General features: G+C 39.4%; 1 protein-coding gene across 2 annotated transcripts; it reads right to left on the reverse strand.

Moving 5' to 3' along the window:
• Nucleotides 1–422: 422 nt before the first annotated feature.
• Nucleotides 423–11,483, reverse strand: ttc21b (tetratricopeptide repeat domain 21B). 2 transcript variants are annotated; one of them, XM_029530052.1, is made up of 29 exons: nucleotides 11,338–11,483; nucleotides 10,893–11,022; nucleotides 10,672–10,782; nucleotides 10,396–10,562; nucleotides 10,170–10,292; nucleotides 9,787–9,944; nucleotides 9,110–9,194; nucleotides 8,853–8,951; nucleotides 8,541–8,733; nucleotides 8,332–8,429; nucleotides 7,801–8,001; nucleotides 7,513–7,642; nucleotides 7,268–7,425; nucleotides 6,524–6,748; nucleotides 6,176–6,414; nucleotides 5,695–5,767; nucleotides 4,173–4,283; nucleotides 3,954–4,092; nucleotides 3,524–3,630; nucleotides 3,151–3,339; nucleotides 2,824–2,934; nucleotides 2,649–2,730; nucleotides 2,415–2,565; nucleotides 2,163–2,324; nucleotides 1,872–2,067; nucleotides 1,313–1,537; nucleotides 1,085–1,205; nucleotides 931–998; nucleotides 423–851 (listed from the first exon to the last, which is right to left on the reverse strand). In XM_029530052.1, the coding sequence occupies exons 1-29, from the start codon at nucleotides 11,359–11,361 to the stop codon at nucleotides 774–776; spliced, it is 3,954 nt and encodes a 1,317-aa protein (XP_029385912.1). In that variant the 5' UTR covers nucleotides 11,362–11,483; the 3' UTR covers nucleotides 423–773. The 2 variants fall into 2 exon arrangements, with proteins under 2 accessions (XP_029385912.1, XP_029385913.1); XM_029530053.1 differs by lacking the exon at nucleotides 10,893–11,022 and having other exon boundaries at nucleotides 11,338–11,450.
• Between the last annotated feature and the right edge of the window lie 1,520 nt (nucleotides 11,484–13,003).

The raw sequence follows: 13,003 nt of genomic DNA on the forward strand, positions 1-13,003 counted from the left end.
ACAATAATAATAAAAGCACATGGTCCGCGTGCTGCGGACAGAGCGGGAGTTCCTGCTCTGAGTTCATTCACTCCTGATCCCACTTCAGACGCTCACCGGCGGACCGATCCTCTGGTTTCCCGGCTCTCCGTCGGCGGATGGTCCTAATGAGGAGGAACAGTCCGGATTCCAGCCGCAGGGAGGCCGATCTGCCGCCCAGTTTGACGTCTTTCTGTGGGGACTGACTGACTGTGTTCCCCGGCAGGCGTGCGCTTTATTGGGTCCATTAAAACGTTCGCCCTGTCCTTCCTTCCCTCCACGGAAACGTTTGTCTGTGTGCAGACTGATGTCAACTGTCTTCACCACACAAATTAAAAGCGAGAGGAAAGAAAGTAAAAAAAAAAAAAAAAAAAAAAAGACAGAACAAAATCTGAGCTTCAAAATAACTTTATTTTAATGCAAAGTTTCAAAAAACGTAAAATACATAATTACACTGTAATATTCATAACAACACGGCACATATCAACAAGTTATGAGGAAAAATAGGAAAGATCTATATTTTTCTACATATTAGGGAGAACATTTCAGTTTTGATGAACAAACTTTAAATATTCTTTCCTTTAAACAATGTCTTTGGTCAATGTTTAATAAAGACATAAATAACATGAATCATTGCAGTGTTTAGAACTTCAACAATAACACTGGACTCAAAGGTAGTTGACTCATTTCCATAAATCATACAGACCAAGTGTCTTTTCACACATGCAAACACACAGACACACACATGTCCAGCACTAAGATCTCAGGGCAGCACGAGCTTTGTCCAGGATTTCCTTCTTTATTCTCGGGTAATTTGGGTGAGCAGCCAGAATCTGTGAATGAGAGCAAACATGATTTGTGGGAAAGTACCAGCTCAAAGCTCATCAACTGTGGACATTCAGGGCGTCTCACCTTATGACACACATCTATGGCGTCAACATGCCTCTTAGCTTTTAAGTAGTTGAAAGCAAGCTTGTAACCTGAAATAAAAGCAAATATTACACGTATGTCTCTTTACCTCTTTTACCTCATAAACAGAACTGGACATGTCATTTCACTGACTTACCAATAGTTGGGTTGGTTCGATTTCCATATTTCCAAGCCAGTTCATATTTGACTGTTGCATCACAGAATGCCTGCTCTTTTTCCAATATGTAGCCCAGATATTCATGAGCTTTACAGCATGACTGTGGAACAAAAGTGTAACTATTATCACAAAGTATTTAAAATAAAAGACCATAAAAGGCCACAAACCACATAACATAAAAGCAGTGACAATATTTTCAGTATTGACCTTATTATGATTGAGGCATCTCTCCAAGAGGTCTCTGGCCATGTCGTTCTTCCCCGAATGGATATAGATGTCTGCCAAGAGCAGCCAGCTCTTCTCAAACTCATCGGCGTCAGCAATGCTCCAATTCATTTTAGCTATGCGTTTGAGCTGGTTCCTGGCTCGAGGAGTTTGTTTTAGCATCATATAAGCTGTCGCCATGGCCAACAGTGCTGGGACGTGGTCTTTCTGAATTCAACCAAACAATTCTGGTAAGACAGGATGAATCTGGCAACACCTCCCTTGACTGTCCAACTGGAATTAGTTTAGACCAAAACCATACTCCCATTACTTTAGCACGCAATGGTAAATGATAAAATTTCATCTTCTTTTTTTGAAAATATATTTTATTTTGTAACTACACGGTCCCTTTATCTCACCCTAACGCAGTGCATTTCAACTCATGAACAAACAAAATGAATGAACCAAGAGGAAGCCTGAAATAATGCACGGCTCCTGTTATGGGTCTATTTACAAAAGAGGGGGTAATGTAAATCATAACCGCCACGTGGAGTTTACTTACCTCATTGTTTGCAATCTCTGTGAAAACACTGAGGGCTTTCTCTACATTGGCCTTCTGTTTAGTTGCCAGAAAGCAGTAATTCTCCAGGATACGGTATTGTATGTGTCCACCTGGTGTCTGAGGCTTTATCTCCTTCAGCAGCTTCTCAGCAGTTCTCACAGCAACTTGCTCTGACTCCTGCTTCTCTGTGGAGTTCCTGATGATAGACAAGTTGATCCTGAGTAAGACCGTGGGTTTAAACCACATACATACTTTGTATATTACAACTTAGAAGCTCCTATTGCAGCTCACCCAATTTCACCATCTAAATTGTCAAACACTTCTCCTCCCCTGGTCTCATTGTCAGGGTTTAGGTAGATTTCAATCATGTTATATACAGCATTTTGACCCCAATCATTGTCTTTGCGCGCTTTGTTAAAGTGTCGCAGAGCATCATTGGGCTCTCCTGTATACCTGAGGGACAAGCACAAATTTAATCACACAATGTACTTAACCCGAAACTGGAGTCCCCATAATCTCAAGGAGGTACTTTTCCCAACATACCAAAGATAAAGGCCTTTGCAGTAGTTAAATCCAGGGTCAAACTTATGCCTGGGTGAATGTTTTTCGGCCATATCAAGAAATCTGGGGATTTCTTCCAACTTGCCAGCCCTCCTCAATAAGTCAATCAGATGGGACAGAGTTTGGTAGTTGTCTGAAATAAAAAATCATCACATTGATATTGATCACAAATTTGTGTTGTTTAAAAAAAAAAAAAAAAAAGGTGCTCAGTTGCACCTGGTTTGCGCTCCAGGAGTTGTTGAAAATGGAAAATAGCTTTTTCATAGTCTTGCTTCTTCAACATAATGTTAGCCATCATCTGAAGAAAAACATATGGAAAAAATTAGTTCTATATTTTTGTTCCTAAGGAAAGGTAATAGTCACAGTTGTGTTTGGAGGCCACAGAACAAACCAAAGTGGCGTCTTCATTAAACTGGTCATTCTTCAGAATGATGCTGCATTGCTCCTGGCATGCATCGCTCTCATCCAGAGTGAGGTACAACGAAGCCAACTCCAGCATCACCTATGAACAGGGAGTGCTTTCATAAAAATGAAGTTGATTTGACAAGATTATTCGTGGAATAGCGTTTGACAGATTTATTTTTGCCTTAAATCGAATTATAAACTACGAAGATCACAACATTTTAAAAACACAAGGACACAACGCTAAAAGATGCCAGAGCTTGTTAACCACAGCTGCAGTGAGTACACAGAAGGTTTTTGATTCAGCTCCACTGACCTTGCGATCAGTCTCACAATACACAAGAGCTTCTTTGTAGAATTTGACTGCTCTCTCATAGCCCCTCTGACTCGTGTAGTATTTAGCGATCTCGGCACAGATCTCTGCAGCAAGCTGCTTCTGCATGGGGACAGCGTCAGGCTGCTCCAACTGCACCCGCTTAAGCACTTTGGCCTGCACGTCCCGGGCCTAAAAACAGCAAATAAACAACCTTAGAATGATCATCATTATCATCTCAAGATTATTGCAATTCAAAATGTTTTAAATAATTTCTATATTTGTTATTAAGCAAACCACTAACTAGTACTTAGAAACAAACTATTTAACAAAATATTTGATACAAAATATAAAATGGTTAACAAGAACCACTTACTCTTTGTAGGGAAAGCAAAGCCTCCTCCTTTTTGTCAACCTTATTTTGGACCTTTGCCAACAGGACCAGGTAACGACAGTCATCTGAGAGTGCTGGTAGTTCATTCACTGAGTAGGCCCAAAGAACAAAGTCAAGTTGAAAACACAACACAACAAAAGACAATTCAAAATGATCAGTAAATACTTTTTTTCTGAAACATAACGGAGATATGTTTTCATTTGGTCTATAAATTAAACAGCATTAACATAAAACCTATTTTCTAATGTGTTCTCTATCTGTGCATTGAGTTGTTCATGCTAAAACATTACTTATATTACTAAATCTGTGCGCAAAACACCCCCGTGATTCTCCTCTTCTTTCTAATGGTGTCTTCTGACGTCAAGATTTCACTGTGTGTTTGTATATGTAAGTATTGTGACATCTTACGTACCTGGCTCATGAGCCAGAGACTCATGCAGGACTCTCTCACAGAGCTCATACTGCTTCATCTTCAACAGCAGCTCAGCCAGGTCATAGCGTAGGAAGTTCTGTTGCTCAGTTTTCAAGGCAGCTTCATAGTAATTTATTGCCTGTGTAAACACCAGTCTTGTGTCAACGCTAGTTTATCTCTGTGAATTTTGTTTATCTTTGAAAGAGCGTACAAACAAACCTTCCCATAGTTATGAGTCTTCACCAGGGCTTTTCCAATCTTGCTGGCTAAAGCACCATCTTTGGGGTTTTTCTTTAGAGCACACTCATAAACTTCAATGGCTTTCTCTGGCTGAAGATAAACACGTGACAAGAAGTGGTGGTAAAATGTACTATTAGTTTTAGGTTTCTATAAATATTTTTCAGGCAGATTGATACACTTCACTATTTACAAAATGTTGTGTACAGTTGGTAAACAGCTTAAAAGCTTTGATTTACATCAAATCGAGAGCTGGTGGGTAAAGATATCCAGTCCAACCACAGTGTGCATTAACATGAACGATCTTCAAGAGGAGGGGGCTTGGATCGCTACCTATAAAACTGTGTGGGTGACCAGACCCCCAGTCTTTGTCTTCATATTAGTGCTCTCACTCTCATACTATGGTCTAAGTACTTCATTAACTGTGAACATATTTAGCGAAATAAATTCTTAAGTTTAAATTTCCATTTTGTAGTGTGTATGAGTGTGAATGCTGGAATGTTTGATCATAATGTTTCCTCTAATTCTTTCATCCATATCTACAAGAACAGATTTAGCTCTCTTTTTCTTATTGGTGAAACATTGTGTGGTAACAATTAACTCTTTTTCTTGCTTTATGTAAACTGCAAAAAATACTGTGTTGCAGTGCAGGGTGTTATTTTTGCTCAGCTTCTGTTCACAGGGGCTGTTAATGATCCCCTGTGAGCTACCATGCAATGGGTGATCATTTAGATTGCTCTAGACCTAAACATAGCTGTTCCAGATTCTTGCTGTTGTAGGATTTTCATTGTTTGCTCCATGTTCTTTCCCAACACATTATTTTCAACAGTTTTTTCCTTTCATATGTGAAATATCAATCTGAAAAGTAGTCAATAATTTTGCAGGATTTCCAGGAAAACTGAATGTATTGCCAAAATCCATACTATAAGTGCATTTTAATTCTGCCCCAAGGGAAGTAGATTTGCTAATTTAATGTTTATTTTAACAATTTTATGTGAATTGTGAAGCGTTAAAATCATGACAAATTAATGTTATAGATTAAAGAGAAGAAATTAGGCTTTTTCCTGGTCCACCTTAAGAAAGAAATTGCTATGTGCAACATTCCTCTAATGTGTATAAAATTTACAAAGATGCAATTCCAAAGTTATTCTGTTTCATTATACTGCTCTCAGCTTCTGGGTGAAAACTGAAAGAGAGACATCCTGTGTTCCTTTTTTATCATTCAGGATGAATTATTCTCCATTTTGTTTTGTGTAACCTTCTCTTGTCCAGTCCTTGATTGAAGCATTGACAATTTCTATGATTCCTTTAATTATTTACTTTTTTTTCCCCAAAAGGTCTCTAAGTTTTGTTTTATTATGAATGACATAGCTAAAACAAAAATGTGACTAACCAAACAATCAAGAATTTGATCATTTTATGCAGGTAACACCTTAAAGCTGTTCTAAACTGTCATGGGATATAGAAAAATACCCCACAGCCGCAGCTGAATGATATTACCCACCTCTTGAATGTTCATGTAGGCATCACCTAGCAAGAGATATGTATGCGGGCTTGGCAGCTTCTCCACCATTTCTCTGGAGAAAAGAGAAGGATACTGCATCACATATGGTGTACTTCATTATGTAGGCACACTGGATCCCTCGGCTGCTTCACTCATGCTTTACTATGTCTCGACTGTCAAAACAAGCAGCATCAAGAGAAGATTGGAGGCAGCTATGCAGACTGTGCACAGTTCTTCATGCATGAATGGCTTTAGCTAAAACTGTTTTAGGTTTGTGGTTTTAATCCTACTACAGGCTACATATCTCAGAGTGATGTATATAATTAAGTTTCAGCCATTACTGTTAAGATAAACATTTACAATACATGAGGTTTCCAATGGAGAATATGTATTCATATGTTCTGCTACTATGTTACATCAAGATGACATTTAGAGTCTGATCCTTTTTTTTTGTTCATTTGGATCAGGATTTGCTGCTCACCTGTAACAGCTTGCATAAAGACGTTTCTCTTTTCGGTGGTTCAAATATATGCCTGCCATTTTCTCCTTGGCTTGGATGTAGTAGGGCTGCTCTGGGGTAATGTTTCTAAGCATACTCAGTGCCAGCTCAGTGTCACCACGCAGCAGGGCCAGGTCTGCATTGGCAATAGTGACACGCAGCTCTTCAGGGGTGCCCGAGAACTCAATGATGGCATCTTGCATTATCTTTGCTGCCTCATGCTGAAATATAAAATCAATTTGATTTATTGATTTAAAAAGATTTATTTTTGTACTAAAAATATGTGGAAACCCATATTTTTCCTTCTGAAGTCAAAACTCACTACTTTACCTGTTCGCCATTGAGCCACAGGGCCTCAGCTAACTCTAAGAAGACAGAGACGCAGTCAACAGGGCTCAGCTCAATCTTCTTACTCTTGGACTTGGATGAGGATCCAGCTCTACGGACACCTGGAAGACTCATGGCCATCTGCAATGTCTGAATAGCCTCTGTCAGTTCACCCATTTTCTTCTTAGTCTGAGCCTGGATCAGGTGGTACAAAGGATGTTCTCGGATCTGGAATGGGAAAGAAGTCATGAGCTATTTAGGTATGCAATCCCAGTATAAAATCAAATTTATCAAGATCCTGTGCATAAATCCGAAGTGGAATTTCTGGTTAAACCAAAGAAAAACCATAAAAAAAAAATTATTTATCAGCCTGAATCAGCTCAAATGCCACGATGACACACTTTAAGTTGACAAATTTTTTTGAAAACTGACACTTTTAATAAGCCCAAACCTGACTACCTCAAATATTGTTGAAGGTTTTAAGACTATATAGTGTATTGACACTGATAACTCCTTGCTGCTGCTGATTATCGTGAACAAAAATAGTATTGACTGATTAGTCAATATTGGTTTCTTCTACCCTTCATTTCTATCTATTTTTTGTATGAATATGGCTGATGCACATCTAAATGTTGCAGATAACAGTGGAAGAGCTTCAATTAGCATATTCTGCTGTGGATTAAAAATGTAGACTGCCTCAAGAAGATTTAGCACCCATTAATATCACAATGTTGACAGCGATCTCACCTCAAAGTTATGGCTGAGGCAGAGTTCAAGAGACTGGGAAGACAAAGCGAAGTTACCCTGCAGGAGATGGATCTGTGCCATAAGCAGATGAGCATCTGCATGAGACGGACATTGATCCAAACAATGATGCAGACTGCTCTGAGCAGTGTCAGTGTCACCTGAACGAACACAGTAGCAGTCCACTTAGAAAAACAGCAAAAGAAGGAAACAGAAACACAGTTACATGTTTTAAATGCAATCCTCACCAGACTGATATCTGACTTTGGCCAGCAGGAAGACTGCTTGGAGGAGGCCTGGCAAAATCTTGACCACAGTGTCCAACAGTGTTGCACAGTGCTGGAGCTGAGGAGCAGGAGGCTGGCCCTGGGCTGGAGGCTAAAACATCAGCAGGCAAGGTTTTTTAAATACTGATATTACAAGACAATTGACATGCATACCGTTTTCATACTATCCTCAAATGTGCAAAATAAAAAAACAAGTGGGAAAAAATGAATGTATGGACAGCCTGTCACAGATGCATCTCCCTGACATACCTTAGCAGGACACAGTGCAAGATACTCATTGACAATCTCCAAAAGGAAGTCAGGGTTGAGTTTCTCAAAGTACTCCACTCCCAGAGGCAGACCCTGCAGTGTGGAGAAATGCGTGTCCACTGCATCATTCAGCAAGTTAGTCACCTGTTCCTGGGGTCTGCGCTTTTTCACTGCCAGAACAGCACGCAGGTACAGTAGTTCCTAATAAGATGGAGAAAAAAGAAGAAATAAATCAAGGGAGAAAAATGTTAGATAAAAGAAAATAAGTAAAGGAAGACAACAGGGGGGAGACACCTGGCAAGGTGTACAAAATGGATCAAAAACACAAACATAAAGAGCAAAAGAAAAAGTTTCAGAGGGAGAATGACTGAGGAGTAAATACTGAAGAACTTCCAAAGCAGCTCAGCCCTCTGTTGCCAGATGCTCTCTTTTATTGCCTAACATCTCCTCTTATTGAGTAAAACAAATTATTCTAAACGATTGATTAAAAAGGCATTTGATATTGTTTTTTAAAAGACATAAACATATTACCCCTGATTTTCCAATAGATTGTTGAATCTCTGTGAGAAATTCCAGCTGTTGTTCTGCATCATCAAGATGACCTTCTATCAGCTGGCATCGAATAATTCCTGTTTCACACAAATTTGGTAAAAAAATAAGAGAAAAAAAATGACATCATCTGACTAACTGTGGACCCTCAGTGTTGTGTGGACATCTGATTAATTACTATAGCATATTACCAGTCAAAGCAGAAACACTTGTCTCATCCAAGGTCATAGCGGTCTTGTACCACTTCATAGCCTCCCTGATTCTGCCCTGAAGGACCATCTGGTAGCCCATCTCCGTGGCGAAATCTGAGTCTCCTGATGCCACAGAGAAGGCTCTTTCCACCATCCTGAATGTCTGCTCAATCACTTTCTCATTTCGTCCACACTTAGAGGAAAGAAAAACATCAAGAAGAGTGATGAATCCACACGAAAAAAAAAAAAAAAAAAAAACACACTAAAAATGCAGCATTACGAATTTAGAAAGAAAACTGAAAATTGACTTACAATACGAGTGAAGGCTAGAGACATTCTGTAGAAAAGCTCAGGATTGTGTGGCTCCAAAATATCCAAGTTGCTGATGAGATTTGAAAGCTGTTTTACTGACTGGAAAAAGGACATTTAAGAGTTTCAGTAAATTAATCACTTGCCCACAGCACAATCAGAAACACTAGTATTTACTATCTCACATTTGTCCCTGCTGAAGTACATTGCTAAGTCCAAAGAGTGAACATGTATAAAAAAAAAAAAACAAAACTATTTACCTCAGCAATATCTCCATTTCTACATAAAGAATGCAGTGCCAACATCCGTAGTGCCTCCAGGTTATTTTTATCCTTCTGTAAAAGTCTGAAATATGACACAAATATAAGGCACTGTGAGAATGATGCATCTCCTTCACTTAATCGGACTTAATTTATTTCATTGATAATAATAGAATATTTGATACCGTTGCAGGACCATGTTAAGCTCCAGTCAAATAAAACGAAAACTACGTGGAATTATGAGAGTCGCTTAAGAATATCAAGTATACTGTGTACTGCTTTGACCCATCTATGAACCGGAAGCTTCAATTCTTTGGAATTGTGTTAGAGTTCTGCATTTTGGCTCAAAGACCTTTTTATATCGTGTGGCACTGGCTAAGCTCCAGTGGGGCAAACACCAACAACGACTTAGTCAGTATGCACTGGTTTGAGGCATCACACTAGTGTTTAATTTGCACTTGAATGATGAGCTCTTTGTAAAGCAAGCCTGTGCTTACTCTAATATGTCTCGTGGTGAGTCCAAATGTTTTTATGCACTCTGATCTCACACAAGAAACTGAACCCCCGTCACATTCATTTATGAATCTGGGGAAGAGAGCTCAGATAAGGTTTCACTGAGAGAAATGTGAACTCTGTTAATAATTTGGGATAAACTTTGCAATGACCACAGCAATTACCTGTTTGCTGCATCTACGGTTTGATCCCAGTCTTGAAGGCTGAGTAACAGTTTCATCTTCTTGATCAGAGCAGGTAAGAAACCAGGGAAACCTACAATGACCTGGTTAACCATCTCCAGTGCTCCAGAGTAGTTCTGACGAAATTCATAGTACTGTGCCTAGAACAAACCAAACATTTTATTTATGTTACTCAGTAGTGCAGTACAAGAGAACTTCAAGATATTCCTTGTCCTGACACAGTAAGTCAATCAATCAATCAATCAATCAATTCAAGTGAATTACAGACAGTAAATACAGTAAGAGAGCCAGAGGAGAGATGATATCATTAGTTGAAACTTGTAAAACTATTCAAATTGAATTTGTATTCCTCATAATTTCCCCACCTTTCCCATCAGAGCGAAAACATCTGTTTTTTCTTTTAGTCCCTCATCAAAGTATTTTCCAGCTTTTCTGGCATTGGCGTCTTTACCAGATGTCACATCTATCCAGGCCTTTAGGATGGTCCCCTAAAGATCAAACATCAACAAATTTTATAAAAATCAGTTCAGTACAATTAAATGTTTTACACTCAATAATACTGAGGCTTAAGCAATAATACTGATGTCTCACCTCTCTAGAACCACTGGAGAGTTTAATCATTCGCTCTGTGTACTCCCTTGCCTTGTCATTTCGCCCCAACAGCCAAAGAAACATTCCAGCATTATAAAGACTCTTGGGAGATGCACTTTTACGATCTTCTTTGACTTTAGCATCAAGTTCTTGAATGACTTCTCTGTCTGTCGATACAATGACATTACCCTCTTATCATTATTTGTGCTCAGTCCTCAAAAACAACGGATCAAACAGCTGTGCCCCGGGTAAAAGGGCCTCTGTGTGGGGGATTACCTGGTTTGGTCTTTTTTTTCTCGGCGTAGACGAGTGCCATCAGTGTACAGAGAGATAAATCTCGGCTATCTCGGATTGTGTCCAACTCCGCTGCGGCTCCTTGGATTTGACCTGTGGTAAAACAGCAACACAACGCTCGTGTGTGTGGCAGGTGGTAAGGAGACACCACTCTGTCCAAAAAATGCTCATGTTTTTGTTCGATTTGATCCACTCCAGTTCACCTTGCATTAGTTTTCCATACGCATGGAAAAAAGTGTAGACGGGATCACTGCCGAATTTCCTCTGAGCGGCTGCAGCAGCGTTCACGGCGTGATTGAAATACCTTTCATGGCAGTAATACCTGATCAAAGCCTGGGGGGAAACATGCAGGATGGAAAGAGAGTGTTTTGGGAAACGACGTTATTTGCAGCACACCAAATAGCTGAAGGAGAGACCCTGCGGTTAGCTTTAGCACGCGTTAGCTAGCCAAGCGGTAGCTGCATCATCGTTTCATTCCTTCACTACAGCTTTGGTCGCTGCTGGGACGTTTTAAAACCTCTTAAAGACTGTCACATCTACTTCATCTACCCCCGTGTCGCGGTGCATCGGCCCCGAAAGACTGATTTTTTTTTCTGAATTTTAACATGAGCAGGCACGTTGCTGTGTGATCTAAACATCTTCGCTTACCAGTGTTGTCTCTTCATCCTCCATCTTGGCTCAGGCGCCTTATACAAACCTGTCAATAATCACCGTTTCACTCTATATGCGTAAGACTTTAGCATAAAAACAATATCACTGTGGTGTTTGTTGTGTATTCGCCATCTTGGCCTAACTAATTTAGCGTTGCCTGGTAACTTGGCAACAAGAACGTGGATTTTGCCCTGAACTTTTCCTTTCAGGCAACCTCTGCACGCCGGCTTCTGGTATACCTGTCAGTTTGGGCATTGTTGCCAGTGTGAAACCAGACGAAAACTGACGATACTCTACAGTCTCCAAATACTTACATTTCAATCCATCGACAAAGTTATGTGGGGGCTAAATATTTTCGGCCGGCCAGCCTGGGAAGGAGTCTGACACTTTAAAAACAGGGCAAAAATTGCCCATGGTAACGCCGTGTTAATTTTGGTGGCGGTCGTTCGGCCTTCCATCTGCAGGGGGCGCAGTGGTCCATTTAATAAAAATCAATTCTGCCACATTTACAACAAATACGAATACGGTTTCAGCTTTTGAAAGTAATTTCTACGAAGTGTTGATTAAATAATTTTATATATGCTGAAATTTCATTTTTTTTTAAATTCCTGGGTCATATGAAGCAGCATTAAGGAGAAAATATTGCATGTGTAGTTAAAGTTAACCTACTTTGAATATATGGAAATGATTTAAGGGAGCTCAGTGCCTTGGGTTACACTCACGAAGGTTTGATAAGTGTGGTAAGTAGGTTGGGCTGTTTGCAGACCTGCATGTGTAATTTACAATTCTTATTTAAAGATAGACATTCAAAGTTACACTTATTTCATTTTCATATGAACTATTTTAACTAACAAAGTAAGAAAAAAAAAGAAAAAAAGAAAATTTGTGCAAATCACAGCTTTGCACGGTTTCACATGTGCAGTGGAAACACATTTCCATCCAGCCAGTGGTAATATTGTTTGCTTAGTGTTACGCAACACCACACATTGACTGTCAAGGATGAACCCCTGATGTCTATAGTGTTGAGCTCATGGCAGGAGCAGCCAGTGTCCAGCATGGGCGCAGTTGTTCCAGGAGAGCCCTTTCCATGCCTGTCAGATACTATTTAGCACCAACCCTGGCACATAATCATTAGTCTCTGCAGCATACATCAATGGAAGAGTAAATCAGGTTGATATCGAGCTCTAAGCAAGTGCAGCAATGGGAAATGTCTGACTACAATATCACACAATTTGCTCACAGTTTGACATTGTTCGTGTATTAATCTAAATGTAATAAATTACATTTACATATTTCTACCTAGTAGTTATATGGAAGGTGGCCGAGGTGTTGTACTCAGGAAACAGCAATAAATACTGCATGTGTTGTTCCACTTACACAGAATGCATCTAAAAACCTATTAGGGGAAATACTGTGCAATATGTACCCCCTGGGATGTAGTGCTATAGCATTCTAATGGCTATATCCATTGTGGTTTGTACAGACTATTATTGATCAAAGAGCCATGCCCAATAATACTAACAGTTCCTTTGCTAATAAACTCTTTCATTTCTTTTTTTTAATATGTGTTGCAATGAAAGAAAAGTAGCTTTTACCAACTAAAATTAAAAAGTAAGTTATTTATTATCAATTATGATGATTTTTACTTTTCCAAGTAGTAATA

This window comes from Echeneis naucrates, chromosome 21, assembly GCF_900963305.1.
Source record: "Echeneis naucrates chromosome 21, fEcheNa1.1, whole genome shotgun sequence".
In the NCBI taxonomy this organism is placed as follows: Eukaryota; Metazoa; Chordata; class Actinopteri; order Carangiformes; family Echeneidae; genus Echeneis; species Echeneis naucrates.